We start from the raw sequence: 16,980 nt of genomic DNA on the forward strand, positions 1-16,980 counted from the left end.
TTTTTTTTTACTACCGGCTCAGGCGAATAGGTAGTAAAAAAATGCATTTAAAAGGGGAAAAAAGGCTGTGACAATCACAGCTGTGGCGCATGATCGTCAGAGCCTTTGTTTCACCTTTTAAATGCATTTTTACTACCTATTTGCCTGAAATGGTAGTAAAAAAATGAATTTAAAGATAAAAAAGGCTCCAACGATCAGCTGAACGATGTGCGATTGTCAGAACTTTTTTTTTTTTACTTTTTAAAGCATTTTTAACTACTGGTTTCAGAGAACTGGTAGTTTAAAAATGCTAAAAAGTTTTTTTTTAAAAAGTTCCGATGATCGCATGTCACTCAGCTGATCATCAGAACTTTTTTTTTTACATTTTTTACTACTAATTTGGTGAACCAGTAGCCTTTTTTACTACCGGTTTAGGCAAACTGGACCAAAGCAGTAGCATTTCATCCTGGAGTGTAACATTTTCTTGGTTGTTAACACAGTTTTTAAAATATGAAAATGTCAGCATATTCCCTGTTACAGGTAGTCCTCAGGTTCCGGAAGCAATTCCCATTACTAAGTGATGCAAACATAAAGTGTGATGTCATGTGACCATGTGGCTTAGCAATTGCAATTCTAGCAATTTCAGTTGCCATCATTATATGAAGACTGCATAGATCATTAAGCAATTGCCTCATGTGATTGCAACTTCCAGCTTCCTGCCAGCTTTCCCATTGACTTTGCTTGTAGGAAGCTGACAGAAAACATCAGAAATCATGATCACTGCATAGGTCAGCGGTTCTCAACCTGTGGGTCGCGACCCCATTGGGGGTCAAGTGACGATTTGCCAGGGGTCGCCTAAGACCATCGGAAATATGGGAAGTATACTTGCGAGTCAAAGAATCGCGCTCCAATTGTTGACTCCACAAGCCAGCTGCAGGCTCTTCAAATCGCTAGCCGATATGGCTTCAGGCGCGATAAATTCAAAACGAAAATAATTTTACGGTTGGGGTTGCCACATTGTGGGGAATTGTATTAAAGGGGTCGCAGCACTATAAAGGTTGATAACCACTGGCATAGATGCTGCGATGGCTGGAATTCTGAGGACCAGTCATAAGTGCCGTTCATTCAGCAATGTTGTAACTTTGAATGGTCGCTAAACAAATGGTTGTAACCTGAGGACTACCTGTATATCACTCCAGACTTCATCAGGTAGGCCTCTTCTTTCTTGTTTGCAAATATTAAAATGACGCCCCCTGTTTATAACATTGAAACTCTAGAATGAGTGGAACTGTTTGACTTAGGAACAGCTCTGTTTGAAAGTCCCTTGGTCTGCAAAGAGATCAAATCAGTCAATCCTAAAGGAAATCAATACTGACTGTTCTTTGGAAGGATGGATACTGAAGCTGAAGTTCAAATACTTTGGACACCAAATGAGAAGAGAGGACTCACTGGAAAAGACACTGATGTTGGAAAGATTGAAGGCAAAAAGAGAAGGGAACAGTGGATGAAACGGTTAGATAGTGTAACTGGTAAAAATGCAGCAGTGTAGAAGTGGATTTCATTTATTGCCTTCATCTGGGGAGTTTCTTCTATTAACCAACCTAATTTATCAGCCTGGTGTTTCTTGTTTGGCTATTTCTTGGTAACAATGCATAAAATCATACTGTACTGTACTTGGGAGAGTGAAGGAGAACTGAATTAATAATGAAATGTTTAGAATAAATTTTGAACTGTCAAAATACTGTGAGTTATTCAGGATCTACTTCTGTGCAGAAAAAAAATTTCCATTGTCTTCTTTTCTAATTTGTTCTAATTCTTTTAGGAAAGGAAAAATTCAGATCTCATCAATATATGGCTCTCCGTCAAACAAGACTTTTGAGGTCATTTACAGGTGACATTAAAATTATAGAGAATGATGATTAAATACAATAATTGTTTTGTGGCCAACTAATCAATATGATTAATCTTCAAACGGTCATTCTTTTTTCTATCGTATGTGCTTGACCCATCATTGGCCCACCCTCTCTTTTGGAATATTGGAATATTTTTGTGGCACATCTAATAATCAGGCATTTCTTTTTAATATACAAAGCATGATTTGCAGTTAGAATACCTATATGAGTCTGTTTTGTTTCAGGAACATTATAACATTATACACCAAAATGGCAAGACTGTTGTTTCATGTTTCACACACAGATTTTTCCAAATTCTGATCAGCATCATTTAAGTGAGGCTGTAAAAAATTATTTTCATTCAAACATTGATACGTAAAAACGATAGCAGTTTATAAAGTTATATGGAGAGGTGTTCATTTCTATTCTAGATCAAAGGAAGAGTTAGAATCCTTCTCCAATTTCATGAATGAGCTCTGGCCTGTGCTAGGAAGAGAAGTGCTTTCTGCCTTTGACCTGTCCCAGTTCCCACTCATTTGCGATCTGGGTGGTAAGTATAGCCTGTGCTTTGCCATCTTCTTCACATGTTAGGCGAATGGGCTGGATGGGTTCTTAGCTTCTCTTACAAATCTTTTTATCTGCATTTGGAAAAGGAGAAATCCTTGAGACTTTTTTTTAAAAAAACACCACTTTGGGATGTCTATAGCAGACTTTGAGAAATAGTCCTGTTTTAAAGATGCTTAACTGTCACTTTGACCTGATGCAATATTACAGTCAGTGGAGAAATTGGCAGAGGCTGTTTGAAAAGGGGAAACATTTCTAGAAAAAAAACCCAGTCTTCTCCTTTTCCAGTGCTGATGGGAAGGAACTGAAATCAGAGAATACTGGTAGCAGCTCATGAATAAAGGATCCTAACACTGGATTTGCCTGGGAACATTTGGGGGATCCAAAAGACCATGACTGAAGATGATGTGGGATTTAGTCCACTTTGAGATTACATTCAGTTTTTCATTGTTCAATCTGCATTGAATGCCAGTGTTTTTGGACATTTTGAATATTCAGGGCATCCATCCTGAGGAATTCTCAAAGCATGGGGGGGACCATAACAGAATAATAGTTTGAAGAGACCTTGGAGATCTTCTAGTCCAAGCAGGATAGCCTATACTATTTCAGACAAATGGTTCTTCAATCTCTTCTTAAACACCTTCAGTGTTGGAGCACCCACAACTTCTGGAGGCAAGTTCCACTGATTAATTGTTCTCACTGTCAGGAAATTTCTCCTTAGTTCTAGGTTGCTTCTCTCCATCCATTGATTCTTGTCCTGCCTTCAGGTATTTTGGAGACTAGGTTGACCCCCTTTTCTTTCTGGCAGCCTGTTAGATATTGGAGCACTACTATCATGTCACCCGTAGTCCTTCTTTTCATTAAACTAGACATACCCAGTTCCTGCAACCGTTCTTCATATGTTTTAGCATTCAGTCTCCTAATCATCTTTATTGATCTTCTCTGCATTCTTTCTAGAGTCTCAACATCCTTTTTATACTGTGACAACAAAACTGGATGCAATATTCAAAGAATGGTTTTATCAAGGCATTATAAAGTGCTATTAACACTTCATGTGATCTTGATTCTTGATTAATGCAGCCTAGGACTGTGTTGGCTTTTTTGGCAGTTGCAGCACATTGCTGGGTCATATTTAAGTGATTGTTCACTAGGACTCCAAGATTTCTCTCCCAGTTACTACTATTGAGCCAAATGCCAGCTATTCTATACTTGTGCATTTGTTTTTTCTTGCCTAAATGTAAAACCTTACTTTTCTCTACTTTAAATTCTGTTTTGTTAGACAACACCAAGTGTTCAAGATTGACAAGATCCTTCTGTATCTTAAGCCTATCTTATAGAGTGTTGGCTATTCCTGCCAGTTTGGTTTCATATACAAATTTGATGAGTTCCCCATCTATTCCCTCATCTAAATCATTGATGAAGATATTGAAGAGTACTGAGCCCAAGACAGAGCCTTGGGTACACCACTACATACTTCCATCCATGTACATCCAGTTCCACTAAGAACTACCTGTTGACTGCAGTTGGACAGCCAGTTTCAAATCCATCTAATGGTGATGCTGTTTAACGCACATATTTCTATCTTATCAAGTAGTAGGTTGTGGTCAACTTTATCAAATGTCTTATTGAAGTCCAAGTAGATTATATCCACAGCATTTCTCTGGTCCACTAATTTTTTCACTTTGTCAAAGAATGCAGTAAAAGATGTCTGGCATGATCTGTTTTTGACAAACCCATGTTGGCTTTTGGTTATGACTGCCTCCAGGTGTTCACAGATTTGTTGCTTAATTATCTTTTCCAGAATCTTTCCAGGCATTGATGGCAGTCTGATATGAAAGTTGAGAGCCAATTGCTTCAATCTCTGTTCTTTTTCCCCTTTAGTGTTTGTTTTCCATGATATGTAGAGCATATCAAATTTGAAAGATGCTAATCTCATTTTTGAAATTATTAGATTCCAATTAATCTGATGTGCAGCTGTAGAAAAATAGTAAAGGAAGCTTCAGGAAATATGCAAAATTTTATTTTGCAGTTATTTGATTATATGTTGTTCTTTCTTTAAGGAAACACCGGTAGCTTAGCTAAGGAATTGATTTCACTCTACCAAAATTGTACTGTGACCATTTTTGACCTCCCTGAAGTAGTGGAAGCATCCAAGAACCATTGTTTGCCTTCAGAAGAGTCCCGGATCATTTTCCATGCAGGTAAAAAAGGATGTGCTGCAGTCTTCCATGTGGGTTGAACTCATGTCTTGCTAAGCACAAAAAATTTTAGTAGGCAGAGGGGCAGGCTGTGGTTTTGAGAGAATAGCCCCAGCCACTTCTGGTGATCTTAGAAAAAGATGTGTTTTTGTCTATTTTATACTCCTTCATGCTTGAATACCTGTGCTGAACAACTGGCCCTCATATTCACCTGCATCTTTAATAAATCAAAGAATGTTCTTCCCGTGTCAACTTAAGAAATTCAGAGTGCCCCAGGAACTATTGATACAGTTCTGCAATGGAATTACTGAATTTGCAGTTTATACTTCTATAACTCACTGTAACCATAGACCCCTTAAATACCAAAACAACTAGACATAGGAACAGTTTTTTTCCCCTCATGCCATCCCCTCAACTCGTCCACTTGGGTGACATATAGGGCATTATATGCCAAAACAACTAGATATAGGAACAGTTTTTTCCCTCATGCCATCCCTCAACTCGTTCACTTGGGTGACATTATAGGGCATTATATGCCAAAACAACTAGATATAGGAACAGTTTTTTCCCTCATGCCATCCCTCAACTCGTTCACTTGGGTGACATTATAGGGCATTATATACCAAAACAACTAGATATAGGAACAGTTTTTTCCCCTCATGCCATCCCCTCAACTCGTTCACTTGGGTGACATTATAGGGCATTATATGCCAAAACAACTAGACACAAGAACTACAGAGGGATGGCATTTTCCTTCATGCCATCCCTCAACTCGTCCACTTGGGTGACATATAGGGCATTATATGCCAAAACAACTAGACACAAGAACTACAGAGGGATGGCATTTTCCTTCATGCCATCCCCTCAACTCGTCCACTTGGGTGACATATAGGGCATTATATGCCAAAACAACTAGACACAAGAACTACAGAGGGATGGCATTTTCCTTCATGCCATCCCTCTGTTGAACACCTAATCCTCACAGTACTGTCTTATGTCTATGTTGTATGGTTATAGTATTATTATTATTGTCCGTCTCATCTTCTCTACAACCCATCACCCTTATTATGATTATGATTACATTGTTGCTTTGCACGTACACTGAGAGCTTCTGCACCAGAGAAAAAATCCTTGTGTCTCTCTTCACACTTACCCAAAAAAGTATTCTATTCTATTCTATTCTATTCTATTCTGTCAGAATAATTTGGAAGACATGATGCTTAATAATATTTTACTATTTTTTTTGGTAGGTGATTTCTTTAAAGATTCCATTCCTGAAGCGGATCTGTACATTTTGACCAAGACTCTGCATAATTGGTCAGATGAAAGATGTTTGCAGTTGCTACATAAAGTGTACCAGGCCTGCAAACCAGGTAGGTGCTGTTTAATCACAGAAATTTAAATGTGCTAGGGAACTTGCGAAGTTCATACTTGGTTCAGGTTTTAAACTCCCTGAAATGTAGTCATTCACCATCAAGTCAATTTCACCATCCAACTTTCCAGATACAGCAGCCAAGTTCAGAAACTCTATGGCTTTGTTATGAGACTATTTATTCTCGTTCTTTGCTTTCTGATCATAACCAGGTATCAAACCAGAAAAAGACAAATGTAACTAGAATTCCCTTGAACTGGATTCTTTTCCCATTATTTGAGGTACTTTCCAATCTATAGAGTTGAGGATGTGCCAGTCCCAGACAACTTATTTCTGGGGGAAAGTATCAAGATGATACCTTTACAGCTTTATATAACAGCTGAAAGACAGGGATTTAAAGTAACCATTTAAAGTAACTAGGACTGTATGATATGAAGAACCTGCTTTGATCACATTAATAGGTAATTTACATCAGAAACTGGGGTTCGTTGAAATTTTGACTGAACCACATCAAAAGAGACCACAATATGATGTGTGCCAAATATAGCTGTGAGGCATATAGCAATAACTTGTGTCTTCTTTTAGCTCTTAATGTTAATTATGACCTTGGTGGCTCTTTTCACATGTTGAGTTGCAAGAATATGGATCTCATTTGTTTGACACAAGACTAACATTGTTCCCAGGTTTGTTTCCCTCTAAATAGGTCATACAAAGGATGGGATATGATTAGGTGAAAAGGTCTCTGAAGAAGAGAAACCTTGACACAGAATAGTACCAAGGTATTAGCTTAGTCCTAAGGCAACCTTTTATCACCAATCTATTGTCAGTCTTTAAGAACTATAGATATTACAAATGTACATTAGCTAGATACAACACATTCCCTTTAGAAGTCATTAATGGTAAATAAGAAAATATTCCCTGTCACAAAGAACTTTCTCCCTGTGACTCTCATGGTGTAGAGGTTGTGCATGTGCAGCATGTCCTATTGCATTGTAAATTCTTGAACTCTCACAATATACTAATTTGTGTTTTGGGAAGAGGAATAATGTCACATCTGCCTCTTAGGAGTCTTCTAGTGAAGATAGTGTTTCAGGGTCCGAACAGGCAAACACACTTAGACTTATATACCACTTCATAGTGCTTTACAGCCCTCTCTGGGCAGTTTACAGAGTCAGCATATTGTCCCCTACAATCTGGGTCCTCATTTTACCCACCTCGGAATAATGGAAGGCTGAGTCAACCTTGAGTTGGTGAGAATTGAACTGCTGGCAATCAGTAGAATTAGCCTGCAATACTGCATTTTAACCATCATTCTAATCAGTGCGCTCCCTAAAAGAAAATAGCAATAGCAATAGCATTTAGACTTATATACCACTTCACAGTGCTTTACAGCTCTCTCTAAGCGGTTTACAGAGTCAGCATATTTCCCCCACACAATCTGGGTCCTCATTTTACCAACCTCGGAAGGATGGAAGCAGGGGTGAAATGTAAAATTTATTACTACCGGTTCTGTGGGCATGGCTTGGGGGGGGGCACGGGGTAATGAGACTGGGTGGGCGTAGCCAATTTTTTTTTTAACTTTTAAAAGCATTTTTTACAACCTCTTCTGCCGAAAAATGCTTTTAAAAGCCTCTGATGATCAGACAACGCAGCTGGGATCACCAAGGAGCCTTTTAAAGGAGCCTTTTAAAAGCATTTTTTACAACCTCTTTGGCCAAAGAGGTTGTAGAAAAAATGCTTTTAAAGGGTTCTGACAGTCCCAGCTGAGTTGCCTGATCACCAGAACCTTTTAAAAGCATTTTTTCGGCCGTAGAAAAAATGCTTTTAAAAGTAAAACAAAAAACCTCTGATGATTGTGCTGCAGAGCTGGGCATGGGTGGGGGGGGAGGGATTTTTGCTACCGGTTCTTCGAATCACCCGCTGCCATCGCTACTGGATTAGGTGATCCGGTCCGAACTGGGAGCATTTCACCCCTGGATGGAAGGCTGAGCCTGGTGAGATTCAAACTGTCAAATTGCAGGCAGGCAGCAGGGAGCAGAAGTAGCCTGCAGTACTCCATTCTAACAACTGCGCCACCTCGGCTCCTATATAAAATATAATATAATAACATAGAATAAGAGACAGCCATTAAGAAATATCACAGAATACTGAAGAATATAACGTTACACAAGCAGAAATCAACACCCTAACCCTAACCTGTAGCTCTTTCCTCCCCCATTTCCCCCTCACCCCATAAACAAGATACATGGTTGCTAAAGGAATGAGAGAAATTGATTATTTTAATTTTCCCCGATTCTCAAGCTGCTTTCTAAAATAGCACACAAAATCCCATCCTTTCCCTTGAGTAGTGCCACTGAGTTTGAATATTCTGATCATTTAAACAACCAAAAAGAAAAAGAAACAGTATTTTTCTCATAGAGTTATGGAATGTGAGCCAAGATTAAAACTAACCACTCCAAATACAACTTCTGATAATACAGTGCTATCAAAGGGAAGAAGATACTAAACATAATCAATAAAGGAGAAAATGTCAAAGAGATCCTAGATGTAAGATAGTGTTAAGTTTGGGCAATGAAGAGGCAGGAGACCAGTGAGTGACAACAGCTCTTTAGTTTATAGTGATCCCAGCAAAAACAACAGGCAGAAACCCCTCTTTAAATACTCTTTTGGCTGAGGCTTCAACCAATCAGCAACGTGCTTTGTTCCCGCCCAAACTTCCCTCCTAAAGTTTAAATACATTACACTCCTTCCCTCCCAGAATGCTTTGTACCCGTATTTACATAAAATTTGCAAGTTATTTTTCCACGTAGTCACGCAGGTAGACAGGGCGTCTCCTAAATCTTTCTGACCTGCGCAGGTCGGGTCTTCGATAGTCTCTGGTAAAGGGCATCTACTAAGAGCGTCTGCATGCCCTAAGTCTTTTCCTGGGCGGTGGAGCAATTTGTAAGAGTATGCTGCTAGGAAAATCGTCCATCGGGTCAGCCTGGGTGACAGTGCGATGGGTGTTGGGCGGTTGCCCGCTAGGAGTCCCAATAGGGGTCTGTGGTCCGTGACTATCTCGAAATCTCACCCAAATAAGTATTCTTGGAATTTCATAACCCCGGAGACTATAGCCAATGCCTCTCTGTCTAGTTGGCTGTAGTTCCTTTCTGCTGAGGACATTGTTCGGGAGTAATACACTGTAGGGGCTTCTGTTCCGTTCGGTAACCTATGGCTGAGCACAGCCCCCACCCCGTATGGTGATGCATCGCAAACTAGTACTAGGGGCAACGTGCCATTGTACTGGATGAGGAGGCTATCGCTGGACAAGAGGTTTTTTACCCCCTCAAATGCCCTAGCCTCAACCCTGCCCCAGGCCCAAGTAGCTTTTTTCGCTAGTAATTTATGTAGCGGTTCGGCTACTGTTGCCTTATTCCTTAAGAATACTGCATAGAAGTTAACAAGCCCTAAGAATGCCTGTAATTCCGTTTTATTTTTTGGAGCTGGAGCCTTTCTAATGGCTCGTACCTTGCTCTCAGTGGGGTGGATCCCTTCCCTATCTATTCGGTATCCCAGGAACTCTACAGATTCTACCCCAATTTGGCATTTGTTGAGCTTAACCTTAAGCCCAGCAGACCTGAAAATGCCCAATACTTTCCTCAGTTTTACCCCTAACTCGTCTAAGTTCTCTGCTGATACCAATACATCATCGAAATAGGGGACCACCCTGGGTAGACCCTGTAACAGCCGTTCCATTAGGTTTTGGAATAACCCTGGAGCCACACTGACTCCGAACTGGAGTCGAGTGCATTTGAAAGCACCTCGATGTGTGACAATTGTCTGTGCCTCGGCTGTGCTGTTATCTACGGGTAGTTGTTGGTAGGCTTGAGCCAAATCGAGTTTGGCGAAAACCTGCCCTTGTCCTAACGAGTGCAGCAAGTGTTGCACTACTGGGACGGGGTATGTGCTCTTCTGCAATGCTTCGTTAAGCGTTGCCTTGTAATCAGCGCAAATTCGGACTGATCCATCCGGTTTGACTGGGGTTACTATGGGTGTCTCCCATTTGGCATGGTCGACGGGGACTAGTATCCCCTGGCTTACTAGTTTGTCTAACTCCCTGTCAATCTTGGGCTTTAGGGCGAATGGGACCCTCCTGGCCTTTAATCTAATGGGAGCAACTTGTGGGTCTAGGTTGAACGAAATAGGGGTCCCCACGTACTTGCCCAGGCAGTCCTCGAAGACGTCTTCGAACTCCTTCAGCAGTTCCTCTTTAAGGTTGACTTCATTTCTGTAGACCCCAGTCACTCCCATGCCCAAGGCCCGGAACCAGTCCAGCCCTAGCAGACTCGGTAGAGCTCCGTCTACGACGGTGATAGGTAGGGTCTTCTTGAACTGTCCGTACTTTACTCTGACAGACGTGACTCCTCGAACAAGGATCCAATTTCCTTGATAGTCTTGCACTCTCAGTTTCTGGGTTTGTAGTTGGCGTTTTGTGATGTCTGGCAGGTCCCTCGCGATGGTGTCCCAAGACATAATTGTGATTGATGAGCCGGTGTCCACCTCCATTTTGCACGGCATTCCTTCAATGTTTGTTTTAGTAAAAATCTTTTTTTCTAGTCGTGTCGATGCGTGGCCCACTCTCACAGTGGTTTGATTCAGCTTCATGCCCTTTTTGAAAGGACCAATCCCGGGCCGCTTCGCTGCTCCGGCGCCCTGATTGGTCGGTTTGAATTTTTGGCGGGAAGGTTGGGGGGCTCGACAGGCCTGAACTGTATGTCCTTTCTTTTCGCACCGCCGACAAACCGCGTCTTTGAACCTGCAGTTTTGTCGTTGGTGTTGGCCCCCGCAACTCACCTTATTCGTCCCGGTCACCTCTCTCCGGCCTCCCGGTGTGGAAAACCTCTTCCTCTTCCTCACCTTCCGATTTGGCCTGGACTTCCTCGCTGTGGACTCGTGGACTCGTTGTTTTCGCTCCGGCACCCTGCGCATTCGGCTTTTGCAAGGTCTCCGCCGCTTTGGTGGACATTTTGTGAGTTAGGTTGCTTTTGGACAGCAACCGCCTCTGTAGTCGGATGTCCCTGACCCCACAAATGAGTTGTTCGAGTAAGGAGTCCTCCAAATCTCTGTACTCACAGTGGTTTGCGGCTTTCCTTAACGCGGCCGTGTACACGCTTATCGATTCACCCTCTCGCTGTACCCGTTGCCTCAACTCGAACCGTTGGACGAACTTTGAGGGTACCGGCGCGTAGTGTGCTCGTAGTGTTGTTTGTAGTGTTTGCCACGGTACCGATTGTACCAGCGTTGGTTCTGACAGCGACTCCGCGGTATCAAAAACCTCGGGTCCGCAGTGGCTCAGGAAGTACGCTCGCTTCTGATTATCCGAGACTCCTTACAGTTCGTTTGCTTCGAGGAAGCACTCAAAGCAAGCCATGTACGACCCCCATTTCTCCTTGGCTGGGTCAAATGGTGCTGGCGGTGTGTAGCTTGACATCGCTAATATCCGCCCTCGCAAACTGGCTGGGTTCGGGAATTCTTTTCTCCTTCAGCTCTTTTCCCAATCTCACTGCCTCAACATCCCATCCTCGTCGCCAATGTTAAGTTTGGGCAATGAAGAGGCAGGAGACCAGTGAGTGATAACAGCTCTTTAGTTTATAGTGATCCCAGCAAAAACAACAGGCAGAAACCCCTCTTTAAATACTCTTTTGGCTGAGGCTTCAACCAATCAGCAACGTGCTTTGTTCCCGCCCAAATTTTCCTCCTAAAGTTTAAATACATTACAGATAGCATACAGGTAGAACCCAGAAAGCTAACTATTAAAAAAAAAGGAAAGGAAACCAGCCAATATACTTTAAATAACAAACTGTTGTGGCCCACCAGCTGCCAGCGAAGCTGGTGGCAAGACTTGGACGAGGAGGTGGTTGGGGAGGAACTTGGGCCAGTCTGGGGAAGGCTCTGATGAATGCTCTGCATAAGAAGCAGAGATAGAGCCAGGGCTCTCTGACATTTCCTAGCTGCCTTTTAAGTTGGAGATAAATGGAGAAGGACAGCTGGGGCAGATGCACGTATGCACAGAGCTGTCTGGAGAGGAGAACAGCTGAGGAACAGGAGCTGACTCAGGAAGAAAGGCACACATGGATGCTGAATGGCCCCTCTCTGGCAGGGGAAAAAAATAGAAGCAAAAGGGGAGTAGTGGTTGCAGGAGACAACAGTTTGTATTTCGTTGGGAAGATTTGCATATTGTGGTTTATGCCTCAGAGACTTCTTGCCAGGAATTAATTTACAGCTTTGCAACTGGAAGCTCTTGGCCTGGCAATTATCCGAGAACTGATAAGGTCTGTTATTGCAATTAACCCTTGGAAGGATTATTGCCTGGATTTTTCTGTGTATGGATGCCATGAATTCACAGTAGTTAAATAAAGAGGTTTTTTCGGGACAAGGAGTCTGTTTCTTGGTTCTGCTAAGGCTGGGTCAGAACACAAAATAATATCATGCCATATTTCTTTTTTTGTAGTGAAAACAAATGTTTTCCCAAAAGAATCTTTATTATTTATTTATTTATTTATTTATTTATTTATTTATTTATTTATTTATTTATTTATATTATGTATACACAAACATAATATATAAGCAAAAGAATGCAACAACTATATTAATTTGATATAATAAAAGGGAACAATAGGACAGGAACAGTAGGCACTTTTGTGCTCTTATGCAAGCCCCTTATTATTATAATTATAATTATAATAATAATTATTATTGTATATTATTATGCACGCCCCTTAATATTGCCACCACCCATCCTGACATTTTTAATGAAGAACTAGCAGGATAAAACTGGCTTTGCAGATTGATTAAGCAATTCCTGGAAACACACTAGTGCTCTGCAGATATATGCACCTTTCTCAGACTTCTTTTCCTTTGTTTGAAACTGATGCTTATCCTGAGCATTTCATGAAAGACTGATTTGGCATCTCCTCTGCTCAGCTGTCCTGTGGGTAAGACTTCATCCACTAAACTCAGCACTTTATGTCTGTGATGTAGGGATTGTAGTATCTGTAAGAGGCTACTAACCTCAGATTTTATATTTAGATTTTTACGGCTTTTCCTTTGTATAGAATTACCCCAGCTTTGCCAAAGTCGTTAGAGAAAGAATCTACAATTAGACTGTGTAATAATCAAGGAAAAGCAGGTGAGGAAAAGCAGATGGCAATTAAGGCTATTCTTTCTGTTATGTATCTTTAAATATTTGGGCGGGAAACAAGCACGTTGCTGATTGGTTGAAGCCGCCGGTTAAACAGTATATAAAGGGTTGTTTTTCCCCAGCCAGGTAGCTGGGTTCACCATATATTAAAGAGCTGTTGTCACTACCCTGGTCTCCAGCCTTGTTACTTCCCGAACGTAACACTGGCGACGAAGGTGGGATTTCGAGGCTAAGGAGCATCAGAACCGAGCTGAAGCACGAAAGAACCGAACCCAGCAAACGCAGGGCAGAAAAGCGGAGATGGCCAGTTACACTCCGCCCGCACCATTTGACCCGGCTAGAGAGAAATGGGGAACGTATATGACCCGTTTCGAAAGCTTTCTAGAAGCCAACGAACTGCAAGGAGTTCCAGACAACTGCAAAAGGGCATACTTCTTGAGCCACTGCGGTCCCGAGGTCATCGACATCGCGGAAGCCCTGGCAGAGCCAACGCCGATACAATCAGTATCGTGGCAAACTCTGCAAACCCTGCTTAAAAACCATTTCGCGCCAACGCCGTCCAAATACGTGCGGCGTTTTGAATTTGGAGAGCGCCGACAGCTAGAGGGCGAATCCATCGGCGACTACATGGCCGCCCTGGAAAGCCTCCAAAGACTGTGGGTACCGAGACCTGGACGAGGTGCTGCTGGAGCAACTCATCAGGGGTCAGAGACATGCGTTTGCGGGCGGCTGCTATCGAAAAGCAATCTGCGCTGGCAAGCGCCCTGGGCGAAGCCAGGCGCATGAAATGTCCACCAAGCGGCGGAGACACTGCAAAGCCTCTCACACCAAAGGCGAGCACAAAGTCAACCCCGGTGCACCAAGAAGAGATCCAGACCGAATCCGGCGGTGAGGATGAGGAAGGGTCTGCCGAACCGAAAGCGGCAAAGAGGACCGGGACGAATGCGGAAGTTGCGGAGGTCAACACCAGCGCCAACGCTGCAAGTTTAAGGGCGCAACATGTCGGTGCGAGAAGAAGGGCACCTAGCTCAAGTCTGTCGAGCTCCCCAACCTTCCGCCGAAAATTCAAATCGGCCAATCAGAGCGCTGGATCGGCAAGGCGACCGCGATTGGCTCAAACAAAAAGCGCGGATTCAACCAAACGACTGTGGTCATAGGCGCGCCTCAACCCGAGTGGAGAAGAAGATCTTCACCAAACCCAAAATAGAGAGTGCGGTGCCGACTGAAGTGGACACGGGTCAGCGATCACCATCATGTCCTGGGACACTTTGGCGAAGTCACTGCCATCAGTCGCGGCGCCACCTGCAAACACAACGGCTACGAGTCCACGACTACCAAGGGAATCGCATCCCTGTTCGAGGACCACCTCTGTCCGAGTCGAGTACGGACCACACAAGAAGACCCTGCCCATCACGATCGTCGAAGGGACCCTGCCTGGTTTGTTGGGACTAGACTGGTTTCGTGCACTGGGCATGGGGTGACTGGCATCTACAGAAGTGACTGTAACCTGAAAGACATACTCATGAACGAGTTCGAAGATGTCTTCAAGGACTGCCTGGGCAAGTACAAGGGACCCCTATTTCCTTCAACTTAGACCCCAGGTAGCTCCCATTAGGTTAAAGGCAAGGAGAGTCCCTTTGCCCTTAAACCTAAAATTGACAAGGAGCTAGATAAGCTCATAAATCAGGGAATTTTGGTGCCAGTCGATCACGCAAAGTGGGAGACGCCAATCGTCACCCAGTAAAACCAGATGGGTCAATTAGAATCTGCGCTGACTACAAGGCGACGCTAAACAAAGCCTTACAGAAAAGCGCTTACCAGTTCCGTGGTGCAACACTTGCTGCACTCTTTGGGGCAAGGGCAAGTCTTTGCAAAGTTAGACTTGGCTCAAGCCTACCAACAACTGCCCGTGAAGCCAACACAGCGAAGCCCAAACGATTGTAACTCACAGGGGGCATTCAAGTGTACCCGATTACAATTTGGGGTGAGTGTGGCACCAGGCTGTTCCAAAACTTAATGGAACGACTTCTGCAAGGGCTCCCAGGGTAGTTCCCTACTGATGATGTATTGATATCAGCGGAAAATGTAGAGGAATTGGGGGAGCGTCTGAGAAAGGTTCTGGGCATTTTCCGGTCAGCCAGACTAAAGGTTAAAGTGAACAAATGCCAGATAGGGGTAGAATCCGTCGAATTCTTGGGCTACCGGAATAGACAAGAAAGGAATTCACCCACTGAGAGCAAGGTCAAGGCAATCAGAAAGGCTCCAGCGCCCAAAAACAAAACAGAGCAACAGGCATTCCTGGGCCTAGTGATTTTTTACGGGTTCTTTTTAAAAAACAATGCGACCGTTGCTGAACCGCTGCATAAGCTTCTAGGGAAAAATACTGTTTGGTCTTGGGGAAAGTCGGAAAGTAGGGCTTTGAAGCAGTAAAAACCTGCTCTCGGCGATAGCCTGCTCATCCAGTATCATAGCTCATTGCCCTTAGTGCTGGTTTATGCGCCTCCCCTTACGGGGTGGGGCTGTGCTCAGCCACAGACTTCCAAACGGCACAGAAGCCCCTATAGCCTTCTACTCCAGAACGATGTCCTCCCCAGAGAGGAACTATAGCCAGTTAGATAAGGCGCTAGCAATTGTGTCAGGGTAAAAATTTCACGAATATGTTTTTGGCGAGACTTTGAAATTGTGACTGACCACAGACCGCTGTTAGGAATACTGGCTGGCGATCACCAACGCCTGTGGCACTTTCGCCACGATTGACTCGATGGACTATTTTCTTAGCCGCTTATTCTTACAAGCTGCAGCATCGACCAGGAAAGAAGTGGGGCATGCGGACGCGTTAAGCAGATGCCCACTACCAGGGCGATCAAGACCCCACTCCGGGACGCCCATCCTGCTTATTGACTCTTTGGACTCTGGCCCAGTCACATCTAAGGAAGTGGCTCGGCATCATACCGACATTATGTTAAGGACTGTACCGGTTGGGTACAAAGAGGGTGGCCAGCTGCGCGGCGAACGTTTAAGGAATTTGTAAAAACGTGATGAGCTCTCGGCTCAAGGGGTGCCTATTATGGGGTGATCGTGTGGTAATCCCGGATAAATTAAGGGAAAGGTATTGGACCTCCTCCACGAGGTCACCCAGGGATCGTAAGGATGAAGGGCTAGCAAGAAGCTATGTGTGGTGGCCACTCATGGACTCAGAGATTGCTGAGAGGGTAGGAAATGCCAGGCTTGCCAAGAGTCCAGACCTCTACCCCAACGGCCCCAGTCAGGAATGGGAAAAACCCCAAGGGCCCTGGTCAAGAATCCACATTGATTTTGCTGGCCCTTTCCACGGCCAAACCTTCCTAGTGGTTGTCGACGCTTCTCTAAATGGTTGGAGATCATACTCATGAAATCCACCACGGCCGAGGCAGTAATCGCAGCCCTGCGCCACCTATTCGCAACCCACGGGTTGCCTGACACTCTGGTGTCCGACAACGGCCCGCAATTCACGGCAGCCCAGTTTGAGAATACTTGGCAGAGGAGGGCATCCGACATGCCCTCTCTCGCCTTTCCACCCTGTCGAATGGCCTTGCAGGCGTTCCGTCCGGGCGCTAAGGAGGCGTGTCAGGCTCAAGCCAGGTGACTGGCAAACAAAGATAGATTTCTTTCTGGCCGTTCAGCACAGAACCCCAAGCACTGCTACAGGCAGAAGCCCAGCCGAATTATTGATGGGACGGAAACTCCGGTGCCCACTTGACCGTTTGAATCCCATTACACACCAGAGGGTTACAAGGGGAACTAGAAAAACAGAGA

The 16,980-nt window shown here is 43.9% G+C and overlaps 1 protein-coding gene across 3 annotated transcripts in view; it reads left to right on the forward strand.

The window, feature by feature from the left end:
• LOC131199692 (acetylserotonin O-methyltransferase-like) overlaps nucleotides 1-16,980 on the forward strand; it is a 47,582-nt gene that overhangs the window by 12,886 nt on the left and 17,716 nt on the right. The window contains exons 5-8 of one of the 3 annotated variants that reach the window (XM_058185725.1): nucleotides 1,802-1,870; nucleotides 2,303-2,421; nucleotides 4,496-4,636; nucleotides 5,884-6,006. In XM_058185725.1, the coding sequence (XP_058041708.1) occupies nucleotides 1,802-1,870; nucleotides 2,303-2,421; nucleotides 4,496-4,636; nucleotides 5,884-6,006 (452 nt within the window). Of the gene's footprint in view, nucleotides 1-1,801; nucleotides 1,871-2,302; nucleotides 2,422-4,495; nucleotides 4,637-5,883; nucleotides 6,007-11,879; nucleotides 12,317-12,847; nucleotides 12,980-16,980 lie in introns of those variants that run through there. The other 2 variants (XM_058185727.1, XM_058185726.1) reach the window with 2 other exon arrangements.

This window comes from Ahaetulla prasina, chromosome 5 (genome assembly GCF_028640845.1).
Source record: "Ahaetulla prasina isolate Xishuangbanna chromosome 5, ASM2864084v1, whole genome shotgun sequence".
Taxonomy (NCBI): Eukaryota; Metazoa; Chordata; class Lepidosauria; order Squamata; family Colubridae; genus Ahaetulla; species Ahaetulla prasina.